Source organism: Theobroma umbraticum, unplaced genomic scaffold, assembly GCF_002168275.2.
Source record: "Theobroma umbraticum cultivar Fairchild unplaced genomic scaffold, ASM216827v3 scaffold_81.0, whole genome shotgun sequence".
In the NCBI taxonomy this organism is placed as follows: Eukaryota; Viridiplantae; Streptophyta; class Magnoliopsida; order Malvales; family Malvaceae; genus Theobroma; species Theobroma umbraticum.
The window spans coordinates 3594822-3607784 of NW_018397268.1; the positions used below are offsets into that span (position 1 = coordinate 3594822).

At 33.0% G+C, this 12963-nt stretch overlaps 2 protein-coding genes across 2 annotated transcripts in view; both read right to left on the minus strand.

The window, feature by feature from the left end:
* Positions 1–5635: 5635 nt before the first annotated feature.
* On the minus strand, positions 5636–7196 carry LOC110425375 (dehydration-responsive element-binding protein 2A-like). Its single transcript, XM_021440275.1, has 2 exons — positions 7019–7196; positions 5636–6734 (listed from the first exon to the last, which is right to left on the minus strand). Exon 2 carries the CDS (start codon positions 6579–6581, stop codon positions 5835–5837), a length of 747 nt encoding a protein of 248 aa, XP_021295950.1. The 5' UTR covers positions 6582–6734; positions 7019–7196; the 3' UTR covers positions 5636–5834.
* A 3802-nt stretch (positions 7197–10998) lies between these two features.
* Positions 10999–12963, minus strand: part of LOC110425526 (Disease resistance protein (TIR-NBS class)) — a 2477-nt gene continuing 512 nt past the window's right edge. The window contains exon 2 of the mRNA XM_021440446.1: positions 10999–12961. Within this exon, the coding sequence (XP_021296121.1) occupies positions 11194–12961 (1768 nt within the window). The 3' untranslated portion in view covers positions 10999–11193. The remainder of the gene's footprint in view (positions 12962–12963) is intronic.

Here is a 12963-nt window from a genome sequence, read left to right on the forward strand (position 1 = left end):
TGAGAGAAAGAAATTGGAAGCACAAATAGGGAGAAATTTTGATGAATGGTTTAATTTATTTAAAATAGTTTCAAAAGTATTTTTGTTAAGTCATGGCTAAATATGACTAAAAATAATTAAATTTATTTTGATAGTTATTTTTGAAATGTCCTTATCAAAAAAGTGTACTCATAATTTCCTCTCTTTTCAATTCCATGATTTCAAGGGCTTTTCAAAAAAAAATTCATGATTTCTGGGTATGGACAATTTTGGAAGCATTCAAACAAATGGAGAACCGAAAACCCATAAGCCACCACAAAAAGAATGAAAAAGAGAAAGAAAGGAAAAAAGAATAAAGAGAGAAAAAAAGGAGAAAAACAAAATGATAAAGAGAGAAGAAGAAAGGGAGAGTGTACATACTTGATTTTGATTAATATCTATTATTTAAAGAATTAGGTTATAGCATAATATTGTACAGAAAATAATGAGAACAACTATTACAAGTGAAGCATTACTTCTCGTAGAACAATTAAAAAAAGTAAATTACTACTTCACATGGAACAACTAGAATAAATGGAGTACTACTCTATATAGAGCAACTAATACAAGTAGAATAATTACTAATAATCACTTCGCATAAATGACAGTGAAAGTAATTCAGAATAAATGGCAAGGTTTACGGGTCACTTTCATCTTAGCATGTTTCGAAAATTTTAGCTTGATGGCTCCGATATGGAGGTAGTTAAGATGTTTCTCTCTTAACATTTTCTTAAAATCTCTCTTTTGTTTTGTTCTATTGTACTTGTTCATGCATAACTTTTTCTCTTATACCTATTCATGTATAGTTTTTTCTCTTGTACTTATTCATGTATAGCTATTCTTTGTTAGCTTTTACTCAAGAATAAATCTTATTACATTTATTTGCTTCAATAGTCACACAATAGGTTCTAACCGTTACTTGACATTAACTCTCAATAACGGTTAACTAACATTAAAACTGTCCTTAATAACATCATTCATTATGTGCATTGAAACATTTTCTTATAGCCATTACTTTTGACACTATATATAAAGACTTCACAATTCAAGGAGGGGACTTTTCACTTTCAAAACTATTCGACTCTCACTCAATGCTTCTCTCTCTAGCCTATTCTTACTTAGAACACCTATTCTTTTCTTTTTCTTTTCCACCTGCCATGACAATCAATATTTCAAGAATTGCTCCAATCTTTCTCTTCTCTGCCTCCGGTACATCCCTTAGACTTGTTTACAACACTTTTTCTTCTTATTACAAGAACCCCTTTTATAGAGAGAAATAGAAAGAGAGAAGAAATGTGGTTTGTGTTTGTTGTTTGGGGTTTTGATGAAATCGAAGATGAAGTTTTGGTTTTGCACAATTGGGAGGGGGGGATTTGGAAATGTTGAGGAGAGTTTTGAGTTTGCAATCGATATTAGCGCCCGAAATGATTGAAAATCTCATCCACCTAACCATCCAGAAAACCCAATAATGTCCCTTAAGAACTTAAAAGAGAAAAGAAATGAAAAATCGAAAATACCCTTTTAAATTGATAAAATACCATGAACAAATGTTAGATGTAGAGAAGGTATATAAGTAGAAATCAATATAAGTTTTTTGGTTTCGAACAGTTGGGAAGGGAACTTTGGAAATGTCGAGGAGAGCTTTGAGTTTGTTATCAGTTTTGGTGCCTAAAATGATTGAAAATCTCATCCACCCACCCATCTAGAAAATCCAATAATGTCCCTTAAGAACTTAAAAGAGAAAAGAAATGAAAAATAAAAAATACCCTTTTAAATTGATAATATAACATGAACAGGTGTGAGATGTAGAGAAGGTATGTAGGTAAAAAGCAATATAGGTTTTTTGGTTTTGAACGGGAGGGCAATTATAGAAATGTCGAGGAGAGCTTTGAGTTTGCTGTCGATTTTGGCACTCAGAATGATTGAAAATTTCATCCACCCAACCATTTAGAAAACCCAATAATGTCACTCAAGAACTTAAATGAGAAAAGAAATGAAAAATTGAAAATACCTTTTTAAATTGATAAAATAACATGAATAGGTGTTAGATGTAGAGAAGGTATGTAGGTAAAAATCAATTTTTTGTTTCGAACAGTTACGAAAGGAGCTTTGGAAATGTCGATGAGAGCTTTGAGTTTGTTGTCGGTTTTGGCACTTGGAATGATTGAAAATCTCATCCATCCAGCCATTCAGAAAACCTAATAATGTCCAGGAACTTAAAAGAGAAAAAAAATGAAAAACCAAAAATGCTTTTTTAAATTGATAAAATACCATGAATAGGTGTTAGATGTAAAAAAGGTATGTAGGGAGAAATCAATTTTTGGTTTTGAACAGCTGAGTGGGGAGCTTTGGAAATGTCGAAGAGAGATTTGAGTTTGTTATCGGTTTTGGTGCCCAGAATGACTGATTAGCCATCCAAAAAAACCAATAATGTCCCTCAAGAACTTAAAAGAGAAAAGAAATGAAAAGCCAAAAATACCTTTTCAAATTGATAAAATACCATGAACATGTATTAAATGTAAAGAAGGTATGTAGGGAGAAATCAATAGAGGTTTTTTGGTTTCAAACAGTAAGGAGGGTAGCTTGGAAATGTCGAGGACAGATTTGAGTTTGCTATCAGTTTTGGTGCCCGGAATGACTGAAAGTCTTATCCACCCAGCCATCTAGAAAACCCAATAACGTCCCTTAAAAACTTAAAAGAGAAAAGAAATAAAAAACTAAAAATATCCTTTTTAAATTGACAAAATACCATGAACAAGTGTTAGATATAGATAAGGTATGCGAGTAGAAATCAATATAAGTTAGATTATACTATTTAACTTTTTGTTATATTTTTTAAAAAATAATTAAATGTAATAAGTTAAAACACTAAATAAGTCCTTAAACTCTTTCACACTTCTTAAAATAAACATCTATTCTTTTGTTGTATCAAAATAAACCTTGTTTTTTATTATATAAACCCCTATTATATTATTTTTATTTAAATAAATCCTTATGTTAACAAAATATATCTAAGATGCAAACATTAAAATTGTTATGTGTTTACGTGAATGTTTGTGTGGCATTTTTAACTTATAAAATTAGTTGAGTGGAAAAACATTTCACTCGAGATGTGATCATTTCAATAAAACACTTCCGGTACATAAAAAAAGTCAAGTCATGTGCATTTTTCTTCAACGTAAAGATTATCTAGGTGAAATTCATAAAATATAAATCTTATTTAGATTTTAAAAGAATATAAACTTATTTGAAAAGCTTGGTATAATTTAGAGCCTTATTTCTTATATTAATCAATCATATTATGCTTATAATGCACTAAAGATATGGTGATTTAATCTTACATGTAAGCATTGTTCTTACAACATCTAGAACTTTGACGGCTGTTGAAATTTTTTTGGAAAAGAAGTAAATTTCTTAAACAATGAATTGGTTAGGTGATAATACTAATAAAAATTCAAAAAAATAACAGTGACTAAATTTCAAAGGAGACAAAATTGGAACTTTCTCGATCTTGTAATAATTACATAGTGCTATCGCAAAAAAAAAAGAAAGAATTTTTCCTGTGTTAAATGTCAATGGAAGAGAGATAAAACACTCCATTTTTTCCATCTTCCCACACTTTCCGGTCAATAATGTCTAGGAACTTAAAAGAGAAAAAAAAATAAAAAACCCAAAATAGCTTTTTAAATTGATAAAGTACCATGAACAGGTATTAGATATAAAAAAAGTATGCAAGGAGAAATCAATTTTTGGTTTCAAATAGCTGGGAGGGAAGCTTTGGAAATGTCTAGGAGAGCTTTGAGTTTGTTGTCCATTTTGGTGCCCAGAATGACTACAAATCTCATCCACTCAGCCATCCAAAAAACCAAATAATATCCCTCAAGAACTTAAAAGAGAAAAGAAATGAAAAGTAGAAAATATCTTTTTAAAGTGATAAAATACCATGAACAGGTATTAGATGTAAAAAAGATATGTAGGTAAAATATGATGGTGTTTGGTATGAGGGAAGTGAGAGCACTTTCCCTGTAATGTGCCTAATTAAATTATATTGCAGTGTTTGTTTTGCAACAGACTACTACAATGTAAGATTGCAATGCAACCATATTACAGCCAAGGGATTTAATGTAATTACAATTCAAAACCAATGCAATCACATTACATTACACTCTGCAATGTTCTTATAAACATTTTTACCCTTCAACTTTATTAGCTTATTAAAAATATTTTATAATGTTATAATTAAAATAAAAATATATTAAAACAAAATATATAATATAAGAATAAAAAATTAAAAATTAAAATTTATATAATATAGGTAAAACAAATTAAAATAAAATATATAATATAAAAAATTATATTAAAGAAACGAAAATAAAATATATAAGATTATAATAATAGATGACAATAAAATATATGACATTAAAAATATATTTAAGAGATGATATTATATAAAAATTAATAATAAAAAATATAAATATATTAAACTTGTATTTTAATAACTAGGGGTAATTTTAAAAATTAACATTACATTCCCAGCAAAGTACTTGTAAACCAAAAGCTGCAATGTTATCTTCTCTGCATTTTAATCATTATTTTGCTTGTATACCAAACACTATAATGTTGTTTTCCCTGCAATGACATTACTTGCAATCGTATTACCTGCAATCACATTATTTGTAATCACATTGCATTGTAAAGTATCAAATGCCACTTATAGGTTTTTTTGTTTCAAACAGTAAGAAGGGTAGCTTGGAAATGTCGAGGAGAGATTTGAGTTTGCTATTAGTTTTGGTGTTTGGAATGACTGAAAGTCTCATCCACCCAGCCGTCTAAAAAACCTAATAACGTCCATCAATAACTTAAAAGAGATAAAAATAAAAAAATTAAAAATATTTTTTTTAAATTGATAAAATACCATAAACAGGTGTTAGATATAAAGAAAATATACAAGTAGAAATCAATATAAGTTAGATTATGCTATTTAACTTTTTATTATATTTTTTAAAAGATCATTAAATGTAATAAGTTAAAACACTAAATAAGTCCTTAAACTCTTTCACGCTTCTTAAAATAAACATCTATTTTTTTGTTGTATCAAAATAAACCTTGTTTTTTATTATATCAACCCCTATTATATTATTTTTATTTAAATAAATCCTTATGTTCACAAAAATATGTCTAAGATGCACACATTAAAATTGTTAGGTTATTGACTAATTGTGTTTAAGTGAATGTTTGTGTGGCATTTTTAACTTATAAAATTAGATGAGTGAAAAAACTTTTCACTCAAGGTGTGATCATTTCAATCAATCGCTTCCGGTACATAAAAAAATCAAGTCATTTTATATCATGTGCTTTCCTCTTCAACGTAAAGATTTTCTAGGTGAAATTCATAAAATATAAAGCTTATTTAGATTTTAAAAAATACAAACTTATTTGAAAAGCTTGATATAATTTAGAGCCTTATTTCTTATTTTAATCAATCATATTATGCTAACAATGCAGTAAAGATACGGTGATTTAATCTTACATGTAAACATTGTTCTTACAATATCCAGAACTTTGACAGTTACTGAATTTTTTTTCTTTTTCGGAAAAGAAATGAAGTAGTTGGGTAATAATAACACTAATAAAAATTAAAAAAATAAAATAACAGTGGCTAAATTTCAATGGAGACAAAATTAGAACTTTCTTGATCTTGTAATAATTACATAATGCTATCCCAAAAAAAAGAAGAGGATTTTTCCTGTGTTAAACGTGTCAATGGAAGAGAGATAAAACACTCCATTTTTTCCATATCTTCCCACCCTTTCCAGTCAACCTAGAATCTCATCTATATTGAAAACTTCATCCTCACTAAAATAGGATCCAACATCCCAGACACCAGGCCCTCCAATTATTGGAATATCTTCACTGAAATCCAATCCATTGAGCCAACTGTAATCTGTCTCCTTCATACACTCCTCTTCTGGTTTTGCAGGTTGAATTTCATCTGTCGTATTAATTACTCCGCTTGTGGAGGGAGCTTCAGAATCCACAGGAGCCTCAACATTCATCGTTTCACCTTCACCATCCGCATGATATCCACAGATTTCAGACTTAGGTGACACAGTCATGGTGTCAGCCTCAGAAAACGCGATTGAAGTGGTTGCAACTGAGTCAGAATCTGAAACGTAAGGCATATTGAGGATTGCGTTTTCACCATACATCATCCTGGCCGCTTCGTCATATGCTAAAGCAGCTTCATAAGCAGTGGGAAAGGTACCGAGCCAGAGCCTCTTCCCTCGATTGGGAGCTCGGATTTCAGCCACCCATTTACCCCAAGTCCTCTGCCTAACACCTCGGTAGTTACAGCCTTGATTCTGAGGCCCTCCTTTCCCTCTCATACACCCCTTTTTCGAACCCTTGGCAGGAGCTTTACGCTGTTGCTTGGCCTCGTCGTTTTGACTCCAGAGCTTGAGGATGTCAGCAACTGACAAGCCATTACGTCTCTTCCTTTTTCTAGAAGAATCCATTGACAGAGTTGGACCCACCTTAGGATTTTGATCACCAACAAAAACCATCTTTTAATTTCTCAAAATTTATATCAACAGCGCAGAATTTCAGTCTCAATGCAGTAAAAAAGCCTCTGGAAGCAAGGGTTTTGCGAAACCCTCTTGAATTAAAAACTAGCCGTTCAGTACAGAGTAATTCAGACGACTTCAAACCCCAAGAATCTGCAGTTCAATTAAGGCGAAAATGTAAATATCAACTCAAAATATAGCGTTAACAGACAGCAACAAAGCAAAAATCCCACCAAGTAAACCCTTTTTTCCCTCTAACTGTTTCTTGAATAAAAAGTAACAGATAAAATAAAAATCGGAAATTACTTCCCACAAGGAAGCTCAAAATGCCCCAAAGAAATTTAGTAAAGTAAGAAAATGAAAAACCCAAAATCCACCCCCAACCCCAAAAAGACAAAAAAGACAAAAGGAAAGGAAATAATGAACTGAAAACTAACCTGTCAAACTAACCAGAGGAATCGAGGAACTTCCTTCTTCACCGTTATTTATCACTTGTTCTAAATAGGGTTTTACTTATTTTCCTCAAAAAACCAAAGAAAAATAAAAGAAACTGCGAAACCTTCACGTTGGGTTTTTCTCTGAGAGCACTCTGTTTTGAGCTTTCCAATGGTTAGAGCAGAGCAATAAGACTTCTGCGCGAGGGAAGGGTGGAAAGCATATTTATATATTTCTGCTCTGATATTTTGGCGAGTATATGACGTGGCAGAGTTTTAGTTGGGCGTTTGATGGTTCGTCACATGGAGACAGCAAGCACGTGTCACCCGAACCTTCCCGAGCCTACTTTGGTGATTCTAGTTTCCTTGGTATTCAAGAATTCCCGTTTACGGCTGGTTTACTTTTCAACTGCCACGTTGTTCACCAAGTTGTGGTTTTGCCACTGGATAGGCTTCCTAACGCTTTATGGATCTGGACCTTGTTCATTATCAAAGAAAACCAACTAGAATATGGCCCAAACAAACAGTCCTAAAGCCCTAATAATTCTATAGATCGCATCATAAGAGACCAAAATTTTGAAAAAAAAATATAGAAAAATTTAGTAATAATACGTGTTATTTATCGACTAGGGAAGAAAATTTATAAAATAATTAATTGTTTGTCATAATATATATAAAAAATTTATTTAAAAAAATTTAAATAAATCTTTTTTAATTATATTGAATCAAGTTTTTATATTTTGATTATAAATCAAATAAATTCTTATAATTAAAGATACATCACTTTCCGTTAACTAAAATGACACGTGATTTTGATGTAACATGTTTAATATGTAATTAATGACGTGATATATGATGTAATATGATCATATCAGCAACGCAATATAAACATTAAATGATAAATGATATTTTAATTAATGATAATTAATTATCAATTATTCAACCGTCAATTATAAATACTCATTTAATTCAAAATAAAAATACAATAATTTAATTAAACACAAAAAATAATTCATAAAAGCTTTTAAATATTATATCAAAAATGTTCAATCTACGTATCATTCTCTGATACGAGCTCAAGTGAACCCATTATAACAAATTAATGAGTTTATGGTTCATTGTATCTTTGGAAAATTCATGTGGTCTAGAGATTAAGTGTTCATTGAAATAAAATATCAGCAAAAACCCAATTATTTCTTCATTAACTATATTCATGAGGGTTAGTACTTTGGTTATAACTTAGAATGAATCATAGTGCTAGAAGTTATTAATAGTTTGAACATAAAGAAAAGTAATGCAACGAATGTAATTAATTGTTTGAATTTAAGCATAATATATGGGTAGCTACATATGCAACAAAGTCAATGAATAAATGCTCTTGTAGAAAATACTAACCACCACAACCAAATGACTTTTTTTAACAATAATCAAACCTTGCCCTTAAGTTACATGACTGATGCTGCCATGGCAATTATGGTTAATTAAAATCTTGTCACAAAACCATACCTTTTTTTTCTAGTAATAACCCTACGTGCCGACACTTCATTTCATTCTCCATGAAGTACGTAACCCTATCCCATAGATATCGATATGGACGTTCGATCCTTCAAATATAAGGAAAAACTTCAAAAAAAGAAGAATAAAAGAGATGGAATGTACTCGTGTCGAACGGATTCATTAATCTGAGACTCGGATCCAAATCCGAATAACATAGTAGGCAGCAAACTACACCATTGCACAAACAAAACTCACCCCAGCAACAAAAAGGGTAACTCAAACATGACAAGATGTGAAGCCAAGAGATGAGCACCAAAGGAAACTATTACTGTATCCACTGATAAACTCTCCTTTTCAAATAGGCAAACAACAGAGCCAGATTTTGGAAGGAAAGAAAAACACAGAACATCATCATCCAGAAGGATAATTAAATATTCCAGCTTTTCTCTTCCTGGTATCCGCAGAATCACAGGATTCGATTACTAGGAAAATAAAAGAGAAACCACAAAAGGAAAAATCTCTTCTAGTTTAATAGTAACATTCAGATCATATCAATAGAGGGTACAGAATTCCATCAGCATTTAAACATTTTAATTTGAGAAACAAGACAATATAAATTTAGCTAATAAGTAAATCTTTGAAACCATATGATTGAGTTTACCCAATTAGGTCTCAGCAACCATCCCTGTTGAACCAGAAATCATGAATAATTCACAATACACTATTTTTTAAGAGCACCATCACTGAATTCACAACTATGCCAACATCATAGCAAGTGCACTCTGATAACCCAATAATGACAAATCTGTGTAAAATCAAACACTAATATTCTCTATGAACCTCAGAGTATAGTAAAAGATCAATCATCTCATGCAATGCCCTTTTGCATACAGAACTAATTAAGTAATCAAAAGTTAAACAACAAGATTTTCCACCATAAGTGTGTGAAGGAAATTCTAACGTTATAGAAAAGCACTTGGGAGGCAACTCAACGATGAAACCTGAGCATAATTTCTTTATCCCATCTCCACAATTGCTTTGAAGGACACAACTAAAAGGTAAAACAGCGAGGTAAGAATAAGTGGAAAACTTAGACAACAGACATCTTATGCACTTTGAATTATTCATGCTTGTGTTTTCTCTTTGTAACCCATCCACCCCGCAAATTCTCTATCCTGTCTCCATGATTGTTTCAAAGAAAGAAATAACTACAAACTTCAAGAAGAGAGTGAATCTAAAATTTGACAGTTGACATCCTATGTGCTATTCATTATTCATGCTCATATTTCTCCTCGAAACCAGTCTTAACCTCATATTGTATTGTAAACTCATGAGTACTTTCAACTTACAGAGTGACTAGACAAGCCAGCATATTTCATAGCCTACAAATATCTCCATGCTATTTCACTTGAAGACGATTGACCTTACTAAGCTTAATTTAAGACATAATAAACAAATGTAGTCATTCAAAGACTGTTTGCCTGGCATCAGTCTTTTACAAAATTCTAGGATACTTTCAAAATGGAAAAAAGATATGACTTACGCGCATATAACTTATAACAGGTTCAAAACAAAAATCAGGACAAGAATGACTTACCAAATAAATCTATTGAATATTTCATGCAAAATAAGTTATAGAGACTTCTGGCCAAGAGACATAACAAGAAGAAAAGTATAATAATAACTTGGGAAAGAAATCAAGGACAGAACTTAAAGATATTATTTCAGAACCAACATTACAAAAACTGAACCTGGCTAGGAATTACTACCATGAGTATTCCCATAGTGTTCCTGCATTTTTTTCAAATGTTTTTTTTGAGCCTGCTTAATAATGCAGCCCACATCCTTGTTCCAGCGTGGATCGATTATCAAAGTTGTACCAGTAGATTTCAGAACGTAACATAGAAACCTGCATGAAAGATGTAATTTGACAGATCATTCCTTCTGTCAAAAAATTTACAATGCCAATTAAATAGGTCAATCCCAACACTTGGTGAGTAATTTAAGAAGAGAATAAAACCAAATAAACAGGCAGATCATGTTGGTAGCCTAGGCAGATCATGTTGCTAGCCTGCTACCTTATAATGTTATGCACCATGCTAGACAAAAATGCTCCCTGAGATTTAACAAGCAAACTTTCTCAACTTAGCTGATGCAATTAAGTTGTAGAACTTTGAGCCTGGAGAGGAGAGTAAAGGCATTCTGCAAGACATCCTTATAAAATATTAGAGCAAACATATAAAGGCAAGGATAAACCTTTTGAGGTGAGAAGCCCTCATCTTGGTCCTGAGGTTCTCAATGTTGAATGGTTTGAAAAGGAAAAGAGAAATTATATTGCAATACTGAATATTTCAAATTGTATAAAGAGCCACAAACAGATAAAGACTAAATATCAGATAGCTGCCAGTTAAGCTATTCTCTTCAACCTGACAAATTTTGGAATGAAGTTTAGGAACCAATGAGTCAAACTGATACATGCAGTTTAGGAAAGTATGCGATGCATTAAAGTCAGTCAAGAGGATTTCATTTCGAATGAAAGGTGAAAAGAGTAAGTTCAGAACTGTAAGGCATCCCATTCAAAGTTAAAATGGTATAAAAAAATTCTCTGAATTGTTTACAGGAGTTTTATTTGTAAACTTTGTATAATCTAATGTAAAATTTGCTAACAAGAAATATAGAATCTATGGTGAAGTATGAGTTTGAACATTTGCAAGAAGACGGGTGAGTTTGCTTAGAGTTTCATGAGCAGATATGGTATCTGGATGATCCTCACCAGAAATTGAAGTTCTAATAAAAATAGCTTTCCTAATTAGGTCATCTCCTATGTCAAATTGCCCCCCTCTTAGCATTAACTTAGCCCTTGTTTCTAGCACAGTGGCTCTTGATAATGCCAACTCCTGCCAAAGACACGGATTCAATTGAGCATTAGTTTGGATGGGCCTCCAACAAAGTGATTTGTCCAACCACTTCTCAACAGGGGTAACAAATGCTTGGTCTGCTGCCTCCAAAGCATTGGTGCATAGGCGGAGGAGTTCAAGAGCAGCACTGCACCTAGAGAATGTAATGAATGTCCGAATTGCAAGAGGCAAAACCACTTCTTTGACAAGGTATAACAGTTCTGACACCTTGAGCTCAACAACAGTAGGATCATTGCCAAATCCAAATAACAAGAAACATGCTGCCCATATATGTTCTGGGTGATGGAATAGTGACCCACGACTAATGACAGCGTGAACCATGGTATGTGCAACTCCGGTAACTCCTCTCTTCCGAGAGTAAACCTTGATGAGCTCATTGAAATGGACATAACCTTGCTTGGTACTACTTCTTGCAATGCTAAATCTCAACAACATGGAGGATGCTTCTGCTTCAGATCTCTTGGTATATGATGAAGAAAAACCACAAGTCAAGGAACGTAATAATTTTCTCCAGAAGTGGGTTCCTTTATGTCTCTCAGGTATCTTGTGAGCAGCTAAGGCTAACAGGGAAACTGGAATGGCAGCAGGTGCAAACCAACCACACACCTGGACCATTCTTGTTGCTAAGCTCCTTGGTCCGTCTGCATGATCAAAAATTGAAAAACATACCTCAAAGAGTTGCAGCAGGAAACTGTTTTTCCTCAATGAATGAGCTTCCCTACCACTCCATGAGAAGTCTCTCAAGGGCATCCTGTTGATGGTATCCAATAGCCTGCTTGGATTTATGGGTAGCTCAGATAGGATTGCACCTACAATTGCGAGGCCCAAAGTTAGCCTTCCAACTTTCTCCTCAATTACCCTGAGCACATCAATCTCTGCAATAGGGTAGTCTTTGACACTTCCCTGCATTAATGACATTGCCTCTACTCCAGACAAGTATGAGAGTTTCAAAGGTTCTAAATTCATCATACGTGGCAGTCGTGTAGATATCAGAATGTGGGTCTCTCCACCAAAACGGGGAAGAAGATCCATTACAAGCTTGCGATCCCACCAATCCTTTTCACTCTCTAAATTATCAATCACCACTAGAAAAGGTATGTTTCTCATAAGCTCTTTCCGGACTCTAGCAATGGCAGCCTCTTCCTGCTCTTCAAAGCTTTTCATCTTACTTTTTTCTATGCAATTTTCAACCCCTACATCTACCTCTAAAAATGACCAGAGGTTTAGATAATTCTGCCTAATGTACCTGCTTTCTCCTCCTATCCATAGAACCATCTTATACCTCTGGTGATACCTGTAGGCAAACTCCAGAAGAAGCTCTGTCTTCCCTATTCCTGAGTCCCCTGTTACACAGGCAATGCCCTTCCCATATACAATTTTTGCTGATCTCTTTCTCCGTGAATTCCGTCCACCACCTCTTGGTCTTTGATAGTGCTGCCTTTCAGTGCTTTGCATCTCAATCTCCTTTTCTGACTCCTTCCAAATGACGGGTTCTTTACCCTTCCGGCTGCCACTCTCCCACTGTCTTTCCCT